We start from the raw sequence: 16,150 nt of genomic DNA, 5'->3' as shown, positions 1-16,150 counted from the left end.
TGGATTACGCAATGCCCTTTTGAATGGTCCGGAAATTCAAAGGTAAATTCTGAGGGAAATTTCTCCTGTAGCAGATTAAGTGAATTTTACTTCTGTCAATTAGGAAAAGTTCGAGGTTTATTTTGCATTCTACCTATGTGTAAGGAGATGTGTAAAAGTTTCTCGAAGGTTAAGGGCATGTTTGTTTCATAGGTTGAGTAGCAGGGCCAACCGGTCTGTTCTACAGCCAGGTTGTCTGTGCCGCGCTAACGGTCGTTGCCGTGTCTCTGACATTGTGGCGCTGCTGCCAGTCATAGTGTTGAACCTTTTGCTGGTTGCTAGAGTTTTGCAAGGGTGTAACGCCACCTTTGCTAATATCGCTCTTTTGTTTCATATATCTTTTTAACGCCACACAATCTCTCCTTTACTTACAGTCAACAACCACTACTAACAACCTCCTCGTAGCAACAATTTTATCAATAACATCAAGTAAATAAACACAAATATAGCAACAATTTTATCAATAACATCAAGTAAATAAACACAAATATGACGGCGTTACAGCCTTCTTCCCCCTTAAGAACGAAATTATTTCAAAGAAGTTCTGTTTAATTTAATCTGAAAGGCAAGTGCCCAAGCCCGACACCGTCTCTACCTCAGTGACGTTTCTCTGAATAGATCTACTTAAGCTATCAGCATTTTGATTATCTCTGCCTTTCCTGTATTCCATACTGTAATTATAGTTTTGTAATGTTAACGCCCATCTCATTAATCTTGGGTTACTACTGGCGGCTGAGTGAAGCCAAGTAATCGGGTTATGATCCGTCTGAATACGAAATTTTTCTTGTCCATCAAGATAACAATGAAGGCGCTTTACTGCCCATAAAATTGCAGCACATTCTTTCTCAGTAGTACTGTAATTTTTTTCAGCCCCTTTTAACTTTCGGCTTAGGTATAAGATAGGATGTTCTTCGCCTTCCTGATCTACTTGCGACAGGACTACTCCAATGCCTTCATCTGAAGCATCAGTTTGTATTAAAAATTCCTTGGTAAAGTCTGGAGCTCGCAGCACTGGTCCACTGCTAAGCTTATCTTTCAAAGTAACGAAAGCTTCCTCACAGTCTACCGTCCAAAGAATCTTCCCTTTTTTGGACTTTCCTTGAGTAAGCGATGTTAACGGAGCTGCAATAGTTGCGAATATGGGTATATATTTCCTGTAATAATTGCATATTCCGATGAAAGCTCTGATGTCTGTTTTAGTTTCTGGTGTGGGAAAATCGATTATTGCTTTAATCTTCAGTTCACTCTGAGTCATTTTCCCTTTTCCCACTACATGGCCCAAATACTTTACCGAATTCTGAGCAAAATAACACTTGCTTGGTTTCAGCGTGATGCCGGCTTCATTGATTCTATTCAATACTTCCCGCAAGTGGATGAGATGTTCATCCCAGTTTTGTGAAAATACAGCAGTGTCATCTAGGTAAGGCAATGCAAAATTCTCGCATCCTTTCAACAGCCTTTTCATCAATTTACTAAAAAAATATGGTGCATTCTTAAGGCCAAATGGCATGCGCAACGGCCGATATGTTCCTGAAGGAGTTACAAATGCTGCGATATGCTGCGCCCTCGGAGTCAAAGGGATTTGCCAATATCCTTTCGCTTGATCTAGGACTGTTATATAATTCGCTCTTGCCACCGACTCAATTCTCGCTTCGATATTCGGTATTGGGAAATACTCGGTCTTAATTTTCTTATTTATTTTCCGGTAATCGATACATGGCCGAGGATCTCGGCCGGGAACTTCCACTAAAATCATAGGAGAAGTAAACTCTGATTCACCTTCTTCAATAATGCCTCCTTCCAACATCGCCTTTATCTCTGTTTCAAGGATATCTTTTTGCCTTGGCGACATCCTGTACGGCCTTTGTTGTATTGGATTTTTGTCAATCAACTCGATGTCATGGGTTACCAGATGAGTTAATCCTGATTTTACAGAGAACATGTCCTTGAATGTCTTCAAAAGATTTTTCAAGTTACTTGCTTGTGTTTCCGTTAGCTCTTTGGATAGATTTGCGCTTTCGGGCCAGTTTTCATATTGTTCCTTCCCGGAAATCTCTGGGATTTCTATCTCCAAATCAGGGGCCACTTGAGTAGCCAGTGCGCTTAAATAATTAACTACCCCTTCTCTGGTAAAGTATCTCTTAAGCATATTAATATGGTACACTTTACTCCTGTCATCACGACCACATTTTCCCGGTAGAGTTACGATGTAGTTTGTATCGGACAACTTCCGTAATGCTTCACCGGGTCCTATCCAATGGACATCTAACTTATTTATTCGGTTAGAATTTAACACAAGGACCATATCTCCCGGTTCAAAGGATCTACTGATGGCTTTTCGATCGTAATAACCTTTTCTTTTCACTCGCTCGTTTTCTTCTTTCTCCGATGCCACTTCTTGACATTTCTTCAGTCGATTTATTAGATTTAGTACGTATTCAGCTGAAGGAGTTTCTTGTTCTTCTGGTCTCATCCAGGACTCATAGACTAACGTCAACGGCGTCCGAAGGTTTCTTCCATGGACTAATTCGGCGGGCGAAAACCCACTAGTTTCAGAAACGGCAGTCCGGATTGCGAAGAGTGCCCCAGGCAAACATTTCTCCCAATCTTGTCCTCGCTCGAAGCAGAGTGCGCGTAGTATTCTCTTCAAGGTTCGGTGAAACCTTTCTACGGGGTTACTCTGGGGATGTTGTACAGAACTATGTACAACATGAATACCTGCTCTTTCAAAAAATTCTGTAGTCAAGGTACTCACAAAATAAGAACCTCGATCTGTTTGTAATTATTTAGGAAAACCCCATCTGCTGAATAGCTCTAGCAAGGTATCAATTATGGTTCGAGACGTTGTCTCTGCCATTGGCATTGCATCAGGATATTTCGATGCCAAACAAAGAGCAGTGAGTATATATTTATTTCCCTTTCTTGACTCCGGCAATGGTCCACAAACATCAATGTTTATTTTACTCATGACCTCGGAAATCACTGGGACTAACATCAGAGGTGCTTTCCTCCGCTCTCCACTTTTTCCTGCACGTTGACAGGAATCACAAGATCGTACATATTTTTCAACATCTGAGCAACAACCAGGCCAAAAGAAGTACCTTAACAGCTGATCTCTTGTCTTTTTCACGCCTAAATGCGACAACGTTGCTTCATGAGATAAGTATAGCAATCTCTCACGTAAATCATTCGGTACGACAATGAGCTCCTTGTATTCTTCTAATCGTTCTTTCTTCCTCAGAATTAGCAATCCTTCATTTAAAAAATATCCTTCTTCTGAATCGACATTTGTCTCTTTTACCTTCTGGAAACATGCATTTAAAGTTTTATCCTCCTTCTGAGTTCGTACTAATTCTTCGCGCGATATGGATATTTCGGGAATAGCTTGTCCTTTTTTTCTTCTACTCTTGTTTGTATGTTCTCTTCTATGCCATTTTCTTCAATAATGGATTCCATGGATTCCTGAAGTGCAATTTCCTGCTCATCTTTCTCTCTCTCTTCACGTCTTTTCATTGCCCTGGTCTGAACCGCACACACCCACTCTGGCTCTGGCATTTGCTTCCTTGCCTCTTCTACAAGCTTTGCCGTTTGGTTTCCCAGCAAATATATGCCGCGATCCAGCTCGCGTCTGACTACAGCTGCCTTCCCAAACACGCGTCCAAATTTACCTACTAGTTCGACTTCCGCCAGGGGAAGTGTAATAGGGTTCTGGGAAAAAGGAGTCATTACACATATTGTCTCGCCAGTCAGCATTTCCGGGGCTACAAAATCTTGAGATATGATGTCTATTGACGAGCCAGTATCTCGTAAAATCGGCATTTTGTATCCATTTACCAAACCTTCAGATATAAAATCTTTCATTAACTCATCACTTTCGAATGTCATTACGCGTCCCACCACCTCTTTCGTTCTCTGCGTGGGGGGCCTTAGCTTAGGGCATTCAGCTTTTAGGTGATCAGTCGACCGACAGATATAACACTTACGAAGAGCTCTTCGTTCAAAAGCATTTTCAATTTCTTTGGAGTATTCTTTGATATTCGGTGAGTTATCTTCTCTATTCCAATTATCTTTCTGTCGGGGAAACCAGCGGTTCTCACTATACTTAAACTTTTCTTTCTGATCTTTTATAATTGTCTTCCTGCTGAATAATTCACGTACGTTAGCATAATCATCCAGCTTCTTTGCCAAAATATCAGCGTCTTTAAACGAAGACCATTTATCAAGGAAATGGTCTCTCACTTCTGCTGGAACCTTCCTTTTTATTTGTTCCGTCACCATTAAATCACTAAGTTGCTCGAATGTCTTTATTCCCAAACCAGACATCCAACCATTCCAATAATTCCTCAACTTATACGTAAATTCCTTCCACGATGTTTCAGCTGTCTTCAAATTGTTGAAAAATAGTTGTCTAAATTTTTCTGAACTTAACTTGAACCTCTCCAGCAACAGTGTTTTTACGTAATCAAAATTGTTCGCTGCTTCTTCTGGTTCCCTGGCAATTAATTCCGCAATGTCACGCGGCATAAGCCCTATGAGATGCACAACCCAGTCCTCTACGGGAACTTGCGCCCTTTTTGCCTGCCTTTCGAAAGTGACCAAATACAGACTAATGTCATTTTCCTTGGAGTCAAAGCATGGCATGACATCTGATAATTTAAACTTTGGTCTAACTGGCATGTTTTGATCTGACACACCATCGCGTAGTCCATTATTTTGAATTTTTAGCCTTTCTAACTCAAACTGCGTCTCCTCCCTTCGTCTTCTTTCTTCAATTTCTTCTTTTCGTAACCGTTCCCGCTCTTCAATTTCTTCTTTTCGTAACCGTTCCCGCTCTTCAATTTCTTCTTTTCGTAACCGTTCCCGCTCTTCAATTTCTTCTTTTCGTAACCGTTCCCGCTCTTCAATTTCTTCTTTGCGCAATCTTTCTCGAAATTGAAGCCATTCTTTACAGAATTCTTCTTCATAATTGCAGCTATTAGTTATCAATTTTTTTATCGAAAAAATCTTTGCATCTTCGGGAACTGTTTCTCCCAACTCTTCCGCCAACAACAACAAATCTTTCTTTAAATATCGAGCTAAATAGCTCATCGTAATATTTCAAGATCTGACTAGCACTACGCCCGAAAAAAATTTTTTTTTTTCGTCACTGAGATAAAACAAGCTGCCAACCCAGGCACTTACCTCTGAAATTCTGCGTGGTTACTTCAGTCTTGACTCTTCTTTTTTTATATTTTTTTAAAATCCCTGCAGCCGAAGAATATCTCCTTCCACCGTTCCGGTTTTTCCTTCCCTGCAGCCGAAGTATATCTCCTTCCACCGTTCCGGTTTTCCTTCTCTGCAGCCGAAGTATATCTCCTTCCACCGTTCCGGTTTTTTCTTCAGGAGACTTCTAATACCGAGTCGCCGAAACACCAGTTACGTCGTATCCCACCGTTAAGCCACCAATTAAATGTCTGTAACGCCACCTTTGCTAATATCGCTCTTTTATTTCATATATCTTTTTAACGCCACACAATCTCTCCTTTACTTACAGTCAACAACCACTACTAACAACCTCCTCGTAGCAACAATTTTATCAATAACATCAAGTAAATAAACACAAATATAGCAACAATTTTATCAATAACATCAAGTAAATAAACACAAATATGACGGCGTTACAAGGGATAACCACTGCAGTGGGGAGACAGGAATAAATTGTGGCTTTCTCCCGTTTAGTGGGCTGGCTTTTTTGGTCCATTTCTTTAAGTTTTTTGCTAGAAAATTTACGCTAGGTCAAGCTACAGAGGTGGGACCAAGTCTAAAATATCCGTGTAAAGATTCTACGTCGAATGGACCAAACTCCATCCCTTTAGCACTTGACCTTAAGGTGTGACTGTCAAAATGAAGACAGGCTGACACGAAACAAACTTAATTTATAGATAAGGGAGGTGAAGTTTGTGGGAGGGACAGAATAGCATGTGATTTCAAATGTGGCACCACTAAGTGACTAGGAGTAGTTAGCGCTTCCATAAATATTAGCAAATTCTAGGCAATTCTAGAACGCTATTAAATTCCTCTTTCCGTCACCCATATATTAAAATTACATCATATTCGTATAGATAAAATATATCATATTAAAAATGAAGCTCAAATATGTAGGTATTTGAATAATCAATAGTCTACATGCATTATATTTATGAACACTGATATATTTAGTACTGAATAACAATCTCTTCAACGCTTCCTGGTCTCTGTGAATGTCCCAAAGGTTGGCGATACGGGGCGGAAAATAAATATATCCTGATACATTTAGGCATATATACAGGAAACAGTGATACAAACTTGAATAACCTTGAAAAGGTATAATGACATGCAATTGGAATTATACGGTTATTATTTCACATAAGTCTTATAAATCATACGGAATTTTTTAAAATGGCCTATAGGCGAGAATACTTTCTTAGATTCCTTTAGATTCGCCACTGATTCAAGGCCGATGATTATGATCAAACGGACACATCCCCGATCGTCTTTATAATCACAGCCAGCAACACTTATTCTGAGATCATTGGAACATGGAATTCGTTCTTGGTCCATGCAAAATTTTATGCCATATTTCCTTTTTTGCTCTCAGCTTGATAGGTCTAAGTTCCTTGAGAAACGGGTTATGAGGTCCAGAGCCCAAACTGGCTGGTCCGTTGGCACCATGTGCCCCGCGTTCCTGACCATAACCTCCATGAAGGTCCCACCTTTCTTGTAATAACCGGCCAGTTCCCCTCCAACGCGCCACATCTCTCGCTTAGCTATCCTATATTCGTCAGCTCCATCGAATTGGAGTTTCTTGAACATTCCCCTCGAGAGAGGGTACCCGACGCTCACGTCGAAGTTTCCGTTGTAAAACATTATCCTGAGACCGGAATTCAGGAGCTCCTCGACCCAAGGCCTTACTGACTTCATGATATCCGGTTCCAGTTTGCTGTAAACGGTGCCGACGTATGAGTACATCGTGTCTCCAACGTGCATGGCTTTCCTCGTCCTCTCGCTCTGGACGAAGTCGGGTACGCTGCCGCCCGTCGCAGGGTCGTCTACGTAGTAAATGTTGTAGATGAAAGAGTATCCACTGAGTTCCATGAAGTTACCGAGGATTGTACTCCAATACTGAAATCAGATGCATACCAAATTAAAAAATTGTTAATATTATGTGTTTGTGAACATTTTGTGGCAGAGTGGCGAGAATGAAATTTTACGATTCAGCGATTTTGTCGGAGATTTTTCATTCATGTGGTTGGAGAAATTATTAAAAGGCTTTTTTTAATTATTCGCGATGCAAAAAAGACATGCCTTCTAGACCAATAACCTTAATACACAAACCGTTTGAGATTCCGGATATTTACGCTTTTTTGTGAATAGCTGTCGCTTTTAAGACGTGCCTGAAACTTCATAAATACTAATTATCGTTATATTTACGGCAGATTGAATTAGAAAATTCCACAAGCATTGTATTGTGGTATTTTATTGGTTAATGTATCTGAGCGGCTTCATTTCTTATCGTTAATAATAGTTGTACTGAGAGTTATTACAGTAGAAGGGTGATCAATTTCACAAAAGTACATATGCGTAAATATTTAGAAAATTACTTTGAATACGAATAAAAACGACGGAATAGAGCATACCGAGAATAATAAAATGGTGCATGAAATATGACAAAATAGTTTGAAAAATATTTTGTGGGAAAATGCGAAGCAAAAGCCTTGTTTTCTCGGAAGAAATATGTTTAAGGCCAAATATTTTGTGATTTCCCGCCCGTATAGATAAATATATTCGCGCTTATTGTCATTTTTAAGGATTTTAATACAGACAAAATTGATTTTATTCTTAGGAATATTTTCATGTTACCGAAAATCGATAGCTAATGAGAAGAAATGTCACTGGGGTTGATACCTCGCTTATACATGTCATTATAGCTCACCTCAAAGGCGTTCATCCAATTTCCACTCCTAATGGCTTGAACACAAAGGTCTTGGTAGTTTTGAATCACTCCTCTTCCATTGTCATCTATGAGGCCCACCTCGTATATAAGAGAAGCATATTCAGGAATCATTGACTCGGGATCCGTCATGCCATTTCCAATAGCTAATCCTATTTGAGTAAGAAGAAGAAGAAGATGTTATCATCATTACCTAACATAGAGGGAAGATCAAATAATTCAGCGTTTGGTGCCTCATCTTTTGTGTAAATAGCTGCTACTAATAAGCGATGATTATGATTCTAAACTAAATATTAAACGTATGAGATTGGGTGGAACTGCTAATTGTCTGGAATGAAATTTTAAATTTTATGTAATTACTAAATCCAATAGAAATAGGTTATAAAGTCTCCTTCCCCATGATGATTCGCCTTGCCAACCGAAAAATCAATTCTGGTGCCTTTATATTCAATTATAATTGGCGGTAGGTAATATATTTCTTAAATTATGTACATAAAATAACCACTAACTCTGAGGAAGGTGGTAATGCGCCACCGAAAATTCAGTACTGTGAGTGTTTTTTATCTTTTTTTGTATACTGTGATTCTGCCCAGCTCCGGTTTTTTTATGTTATTTACCTCGTCGAGGAACGTTTCGAAGTGTCTTAATTGAAGAATATATATGTAATTTAGGTAAACAAGGGTACACTTTACAGTGTTAAACTGACACAAAATGAACGTTGTAAATAATCCGAGAGCCATACATGTATGAGTTTCCGCGATGCGTTGATCTGGCTGGCAACATTATTCATGGCGGACGGGTCCAGGTAGCCCTAAGAGGACCCTCATTAGTCGGGTCCTGTCTTGAACGCGTCTTAATCCGTACCCTTCTCTCTACATCATTTCCGCAGTCGGCATTTTATATATTAATTATTTTACTACTAATATTAATCTTTGGATCAAAGTTGTGGTATTCGTATTTACTCAAATTATTAAAAAATGTTAATTTCAACAGTTAATCTGTTGAATGAACTAGTCAGAGGATATAATTAAAGAAATTGATCAAAAAAAACTGCTGCATTACTGCATTAGTTATTAATAATACAATTCAAGATGTATGTATATTTACCTTGAAGGTTAATCTTGATGTCGGAGTTTGGGTTATTTTTGTAAATAGCATAACCAACAGCCGGAATGTATTTACCTGTAAGATAAAGAGACGTGAAAATTACCGAGACAGGAAATGAAAATTGAATAAATAGATACTGATCATCAATGATTGGCCTCTAAAGTTTTAAATTTACCAGCATATGACTCGCCGGTCACGTAAAATGGGTTGGAATTGAATTCTGGAAACATTGTGAAGAACTGGACAAGAGCTGTATGCATGTTCTGCCCAACCTGTCCTTGCTCCGTTGCATAGCCGTCGTCTGAGTCAGTGAAACTGAAACCTATTTCAAGAAGGAGGGAGATGATGATTATAACCCTTTATTGAACCAAAAAACACAATTTTCTTTGAGTTATAAATAACAAAATAAAATACATCCATACATGAATTGGTTTAAATTATTACATGAACAGAAATCGTATACTCTGTTATTCTTAAGTAATATTTTTTATGAATTTCTTCTCTAAGTGTTCAAAAGTATAATTCGTTATAAATTGTTTTTATATTGATATCCATGTGGTTCTCCAATATAAATTGCAAAGAAACAATTCATAGTTAAGTGATTGAAACAATAATTTTATATGCTAAAGAGTTTTTCATGCAATAGATATTCACGCATAGCCATGACATTCCTCTTGATAACATCACCTTAATTTTCAGTCAGCCTCAAATTTTCTCTGAAAGATTATTGTAAATTCGTCCAAAATTAAATGAGCTAAGTTGCGCTACTGCGGAGGATGATCGTGAAATGGTTTGGACGGTATGATTCTTTATTGATTTTAACGTGTTGGTGTTGAGAGCTACTTGTCTCTTATTAATCGAAACAAATTTGCAGTGATGTACGGTTCTTATATCTGACTTCCCTTCGAGGATGAAGCTATTAGTTATAGTGATGTAGGTTGAGTCAAGCTATTTTAAAATTTTCGTTCTTAATTTACTTAACTGATGCATTTTTGTGCATAATATGGAAAAAACGGTGAACGAAGTATAATAAGTAGTAACATAAGGAAAAATAATCAAGTAATTTTTTGAGAGACAGTTATATTATTCCAAATGTAACATGGTATAAAAAGGCACTTCCTATTTTGATTTCCTTTTAATCATATAAAATTAGGCAGACGTGATCTTCGGACCGTTGAAAATTATCCCTATAGTGTAATTTCCTCTTACCTCGTATTTAAAAATATGACCGCATTACTTTCCTCAAATTTTCATTAATTTATATTGGTCGATACACTTCATCTTTTATCCTGCTAAGCCGATACACCCAAAACTCATTTTCGGTCAATAAAACCAGTTTTGAATGTAAACTATCTAGCCGGAAACCAATTACACTTTGCACATCATGTTAGAGCAGTCTCCACGAACTAGCCTCGAGGCATAATCGTTGATCAGGTTCTTAAGCCCTTCAGGCCGATCTTAGGCTTTCATTTTAAGATGCAACAGAATGTTTTCTGTTTATTGGACTCGACATTTCTTTTTTTCGATGATTGCTATATTTCATACATTTATCACAATTACGAGGTAATAAGGAGAATTACAAAAAGCTGTTTCAGTTATTTTATGATTTCTCTAATAATTCCAGTTAGATATCTTCCACACTATTATTTGGAAATAATGTACATCATATGGAGCTTATTGGAAAGATCTCAAAAACACGAAATACATACACGCTAAGGTTAAATAAGAAAATATTTACACCTACGCACATTTTTCACGGGAGTTTATCATTCATACCTAGCAAGTTAATTATATTGTGCTAAAAATGATCCCTTCATGTTCAGCCCCATGTACTCTTATCTACATCTAAGGGAAAAAATGAAATTAGCATGAAATAATTGCTACAAAATATTTTGCCCAATAATATACGTAGTTGATATAAGATCTATTTTCTATGTTTTCAACCTGACATGAAGGTGAAATTGGAACTACGAAATTTTTACTGCTGCCATCGGCTTTAGTTTTGATGATATTGCCACGACGTTATCTTGTGATTACAAGTGAATAAATCTATATCATTGAATATTGTGTAAAATTTATCTACAATTCTTTCTTTCGGGCTTTCAAATGAAATTGCCTCTGATTTCTACATGATAAAATAATCAAGTGACTGAAACTTGCCATTCAGCAGTCAAAAGTTACGGGAAAAATTCCGTATTTTTTTTTATCATGAATTCCTACGTAAATGTTATTCCAGGGAATAATATCAATGTTTTACCTAATGCACTAGCATTAGCAACTTTAATATCAAGGTGTCCTAAAAATGCTAATTGTTTTGCAGATTCTCTAATTTTATAATAATTTGATTGAATGTTAATTGTTTTGAATTATTTGAACACCGGTAGCACTGATCCTTATTGATTCAGTCTCCTAATAGACCAATGCTTATTTTAAAGTGATTTAAATTGATAATATGTATATATTTCCGCTAATTTTCCACTAAAATTTACGATTAAGATATTTTACGGTAATATAAAAACTGAGATTATGTCGAAATTCTAAAATTAATTTTTCTCATGAGTTTAATTTTAATACTATTGGAAACATTTATAATTATTTTTAAGAATTTAAGTTTTTACCAAATTGCGTGTTACGAGCGTAATATTATGCCATCCATCTTATGAAAAATCGTAGTTTGCCATTTTTCAACAGAGTGGTGAACCTCTAAATACAAAATTTAAAAAAACAAAAGCAGAATTGATCTTGATACCAAACAACAATACCAAACAATCATACCAAACACCTATTCCTTGCATCTAAGGTTGGCTGTTAAGAAATAACTCAAATGAAGTGAAAATGACCAGCAGTCTAGTACATATGGGGCACGGTGATTAGGTTAGAACGGTTACTGTTAGGAAAACACCAATCTTAAGCTTCATATTTTGCTGTCTTTATAAATTTTAGAGTCGTTTATCATATTATCCGTCGTATCTTAAAGATGGTTAACTAGACATTTTCTCTGGAGCTGTCAGAGTGAGCAATTTACCTGTGCCCACCGGCTGATCAAAGAAGATGACAGAGTGATTCGTGGTCCACGAATAAGGGTTGAGAGAAAGGGTCTTGTTATCGGGGTTGATGAAATAAGGACCATTCTCTGTGAAAAGCGCGAATAGGGACGACACACCAGGTCCACCTTGAAGCCAAAGGAGCAGTGGGGCTTCCTCAGGATTGTTCTGAAATGATAATGGGATTCATGGGGGATGAATTATCTATTGCGATCAACTTATACATGTCTACTAAAAATTAACTAAAATACTGTCTAAATTGTCTTCTTCGTATTTCATTTTAGTTGAAAATTGACAGCAAAACTTTCTAACTGGTAACAATATTGGATTATTCCATGAAATAAATGTACGAATGGGCTAGAATTCGAATCTATATCTTATAATAACCACTATTTAGATACTCGTGAAGATCACGTTTGAGTGATACTATTAGCCTGACTGCTGGCCAAGATCTCTTTGGACATGGGCTCAAATACCAGCGGTGGTATATATTTTTCGGGAATTGTCTGATCCCTGCGTGAGAACTTTGTGGTAGACTCTTCAAGTATTTCATTTTGTCGGTCGGATGGAGTTAAAAGTCATAGTCCCTTGGGAGCCTTTTGTAAAGAGCAGGGTTTTTGACGACCCTGAGTTTCCCTCCACCATTCCCGATCTCAGAGTAAATTTAATCAATAGCCCGCATGAAGAAACACAAAGCCGAGACCGACATTGAAAACCCAACTTAAGTAATGTTATAGGAAATAGAAACAGAAAAGTTTTCATTTCCCGTAATAATGCATAGTGGAAATGTGCTTGCAAATATATGTTATTTAAATCCTGTAATTATCTTTTATTTCTGAGTTTAATGAAATTTTTATCGAAACTAACGATATGATAACGAACGCCTGAAATGATCAGCATGAAAACCAATGCTATCGTCTTAATCAGCTTCCCAGACCTATCAGATTCGTCACGTGACCAAGGTTTTTCCCGTATCGATTTTTTCCCCATGTGCAAAATTCATTTCGCGTTCTCGTGTACCTTCGCACTAACATTTTAACTCGTCCTTCCCGTAAACGCCAATTATCTCAGCCGCAGGTCAACTCCTGCAAATAAATCCTAGTTGCTGCACGCATTGTTGATGGGGAAACCAACAAACAATGGAAAGCGTTAATGGGGATATGTTATTGCATGTTTTCTATGGTGCCATATGACGCCTGTTGCCTCAAAGCATTCCCGAATCATGTGATTTGAAAATGGCCTTGGCGAAAGCGACATGGCAGCTTAATGCTGGCAGTAGTGAAAATATTGTCACACGTATACGTATTTTCTCGTTATATGCTATGTATTTCATGTGCACTTTCCAAATTTGGTAATGAGTATTGGCTCGCTGTCTGTACCATGTCAAACGCTTACATGCGGAACTAATGAAATGCAAGAGAGCCATATCATTTATCTCGAAATTTCAACTTGCCCAAGGAAGGTTCTTCTTCTGTTTTGCATAATACGAGTACCAATTGCTTCACGTATTTTGCAATTCAGACATAATACTTGTAGATCCAGGTCTTAACACCCAAAAGTAGTCATAAAGTATCCTATGCAACTATCATGAGTCAATAGCAAGTTTAAAAAAAAAATATTTTCGTTCATCTATGCTATGCAGATTTACTAGGTATGCACAAGTTTGACGGGAAATTTCGAAGTCTAACTCATTAATATTTACGTCTTCCCAGAGTTGGAGTTCTCATGTTTACATTTAGAAATAACTTTAGCACCTTCGATATTTAAAAAAATAAGCATTAATTTTTATCCCTTTTTTATCACAAAAAGCTGTCTGGTTGAACTCGTAGAGGAAATGATGTGGGAGTTCAGAGGCAGATTTAGGTTTGTAATAAAGAGAAAGGGCAAGTAAACCGTGGATCTGGGTGCAGACCTCCTCCCACTCCTCCGAAGTGATCTTCAGTTCCCAAACTTTTGCATTTTCCAGAATAATGCCATGGTTTGTCTACAGATAGTGGTTCCCTAAAAACACTGAAGTCATCTTGTGTAAGTTACAAAACAGTTGGCGTGTTTCATTGATAATCGTCTCGTTTGAGAATATGTGCAGAGTTTATTCCACACTATCTCTCCGTTTAACATCAGATATACATAACTCAAGTGGAAATAATGGTACGAAAGGGTGTCGTGGTGTCCAGGAGTGGGCAAAGCTTGGACTAACGCCACCCACTCGATGTATCATTAAAATTGCGATAAACCGACTGTACCACGAACTAAATAGCTCAGAAGCGTGAATGGACCGCACGGAGCTCACATTTTCACCCTTATTTCATTTAACATTTAATTTGAACATGCTTACTTTCACAGATTATAATTTTTTTTAAGAGACTGAATTATCTTCAAAATTGGGCGAGTATGGTGAATGAATAAGGAGGAGAAAAGGATGAATTCACTCACCATTGCTGGGAAGAACCAGAAGAACAGGTTGGAATTGTACGTCTCATTGACTGTGAAGTAGCCTGAGTAAGACTTGATCGCCTGCACCTCGGGATCGTCCGACAGATCCTTGACTTCCGCCATTGCCCTTGCCTCGTCAATTTTTCCCTGTTGGATCAGGGGCGTCAGGATCAGTCTTTCGCCGACATCTCCCACCACCGGGAGAGGCTCCCATTTTGGAAGCGTCTGGAGCCAAAGATCGCTCTTTTTCTTCTTGATCAAACCACCGGAGACCGCTGCAAGGCAAAGTGCCGCGAGAATGATGAAAGTTCCCTTCATGATCACCCGTTCCTCACTCACGGATGATCGAACAGTGGATTGATCTGCCTCGAGTTGAGACTTATGTATCCTCTATCGAAGGAAGAATTGCTCAATATGCAGGGATATCGGGATGTCCCACAAAGGTTTTTTTCGTTCATTTTGTTCTCTATTGTAGAAGATGTTAAGATCGTATTTATCACTTCGGTTTGAATCCGATAATCAGGACAGCTATCTTGATAGCGCTGCTAAAATAAGACCGTTTGTACAAAGATAGTGCATTATGTAATCGACAAGTCACTGATTAGGTTCTTGAAATGGTACAGAGAGAAATATTTGGTCAATTCAGGGCTAGACGGAGGAATTAAATTAATTCCTACGGTCAAATCGTCGAAATACACAGTAGTATTAAACATGAGGTAAGCGATGAAAAATTATGAACGGAAGTTATGTTTTTAAAGGCCCGATTAAGGTTCTTTGAATGGACGATCGGTGTACAATCTGACAACGTAACTCCGAGGTATCAGATAAAGATACGGCTGGGAGAACGTTGACAAAACGAAGGCAAAGTGAAGAGATGGAAGAAATATCTGGAAGTTGTTCAGCGGAAACAGTCTTGGCTACCTTAAAAAAGGAGAAGTTGACACAGAGATATGAAAGCCCCAATTTTAAGATCTGATTTGATGGGCAGTAAGAGACATCGAGAGGAACATTATAATCCCAATTCCTGAGAGAAAGAGGGAAAAAGTGTAAAAATATTAGGGCTATAAACCTGAAAACACACGCGTCTAAGAAATTAACAATGATCATCCATAGCAGAATGAAACGAAAAGCGGAATTAATTGGATAAGGACTAATTCCAATTCAGAAAGAGCAAAGGCACAAAGGAACAATCGTGGCCCCTAAAGTAGCTCTTAGGAAAGATAATGGAGAAGAACAAGCCCGATTTCGTTACGTTTGTGGACTCATAAAAGGCATTTGACTACGTGTATTGGACTCAACGCTTAGAATGCCGAAATAAATTAGGGTTCTCTGCATTGACGGGAGACTCGTACACAGTTATAAAGAAAAAAACAGGTAATTTTAATAATATTAGGGACCACTTGTTCAGAAGCAAGAATTATATAATGAGCGAAAGAAGAATGTGCTTAGTCACCCCTATTTTGCCACACTTTCAACTGTAATGCTTTTAATGAAATAAAATAGGTGTCAGGAGTAATGATATATGGAGAAAAAATCAGCATGCTGCGATTTGCTGATG

General features: G+C 37.9%; 1 protein-coding gene across 1 annotated transcript; it reads right to left on the bottom strand.

The window, feature by feature from the left end:
• Nucleotides 1-6,205: 6,205 nt before the first annotated feature.
• Nucleotides 6,206-14,954, bottom strand: LOC124153759 (venom serine carboxypeptidase-like). The gene is made up of 6 exons (XM_046527111.1): nt 14,593-14,954; nt 12,141-12,327; nt 9,291-9,437; nt 9,116-9,190; nt 7,991-8,160; nt 6,206-7,179 (listed from the first exon to the last, which is right to left on the bottom strand). Exons 1-6 carry the CDS (start codon nt 14,908-14,910, stop codon nt 6,652-6,654), a joined length of 1,425 nt encoding a protein of 474 aa, XP_046383067.1. The 5' UTR covers nt 14,911-14,954; the 3' UTR covers nt 6,206-6,651.
• Between the last annotated feature and the right edge of the window lie 1,196 nt (nt 14,955-16,150).

This window comes from Ischnura elegans, chromosome 2, assembly GCF_921293095.1.
Source record: "Ischnura elegans chromosome 2, ioIscEleg1.1, whole genome shotgun sequence".
Classification (NCBI taxonomy): Eukaryota; Metazoa; Arthropoda; class Insecta; order Odonata; family Coenagrionidae; genus Ischnura; species Ischnura elegans.
This window is presented reverse-complemented; position numbering and strand designations above follow the sequence as displayed.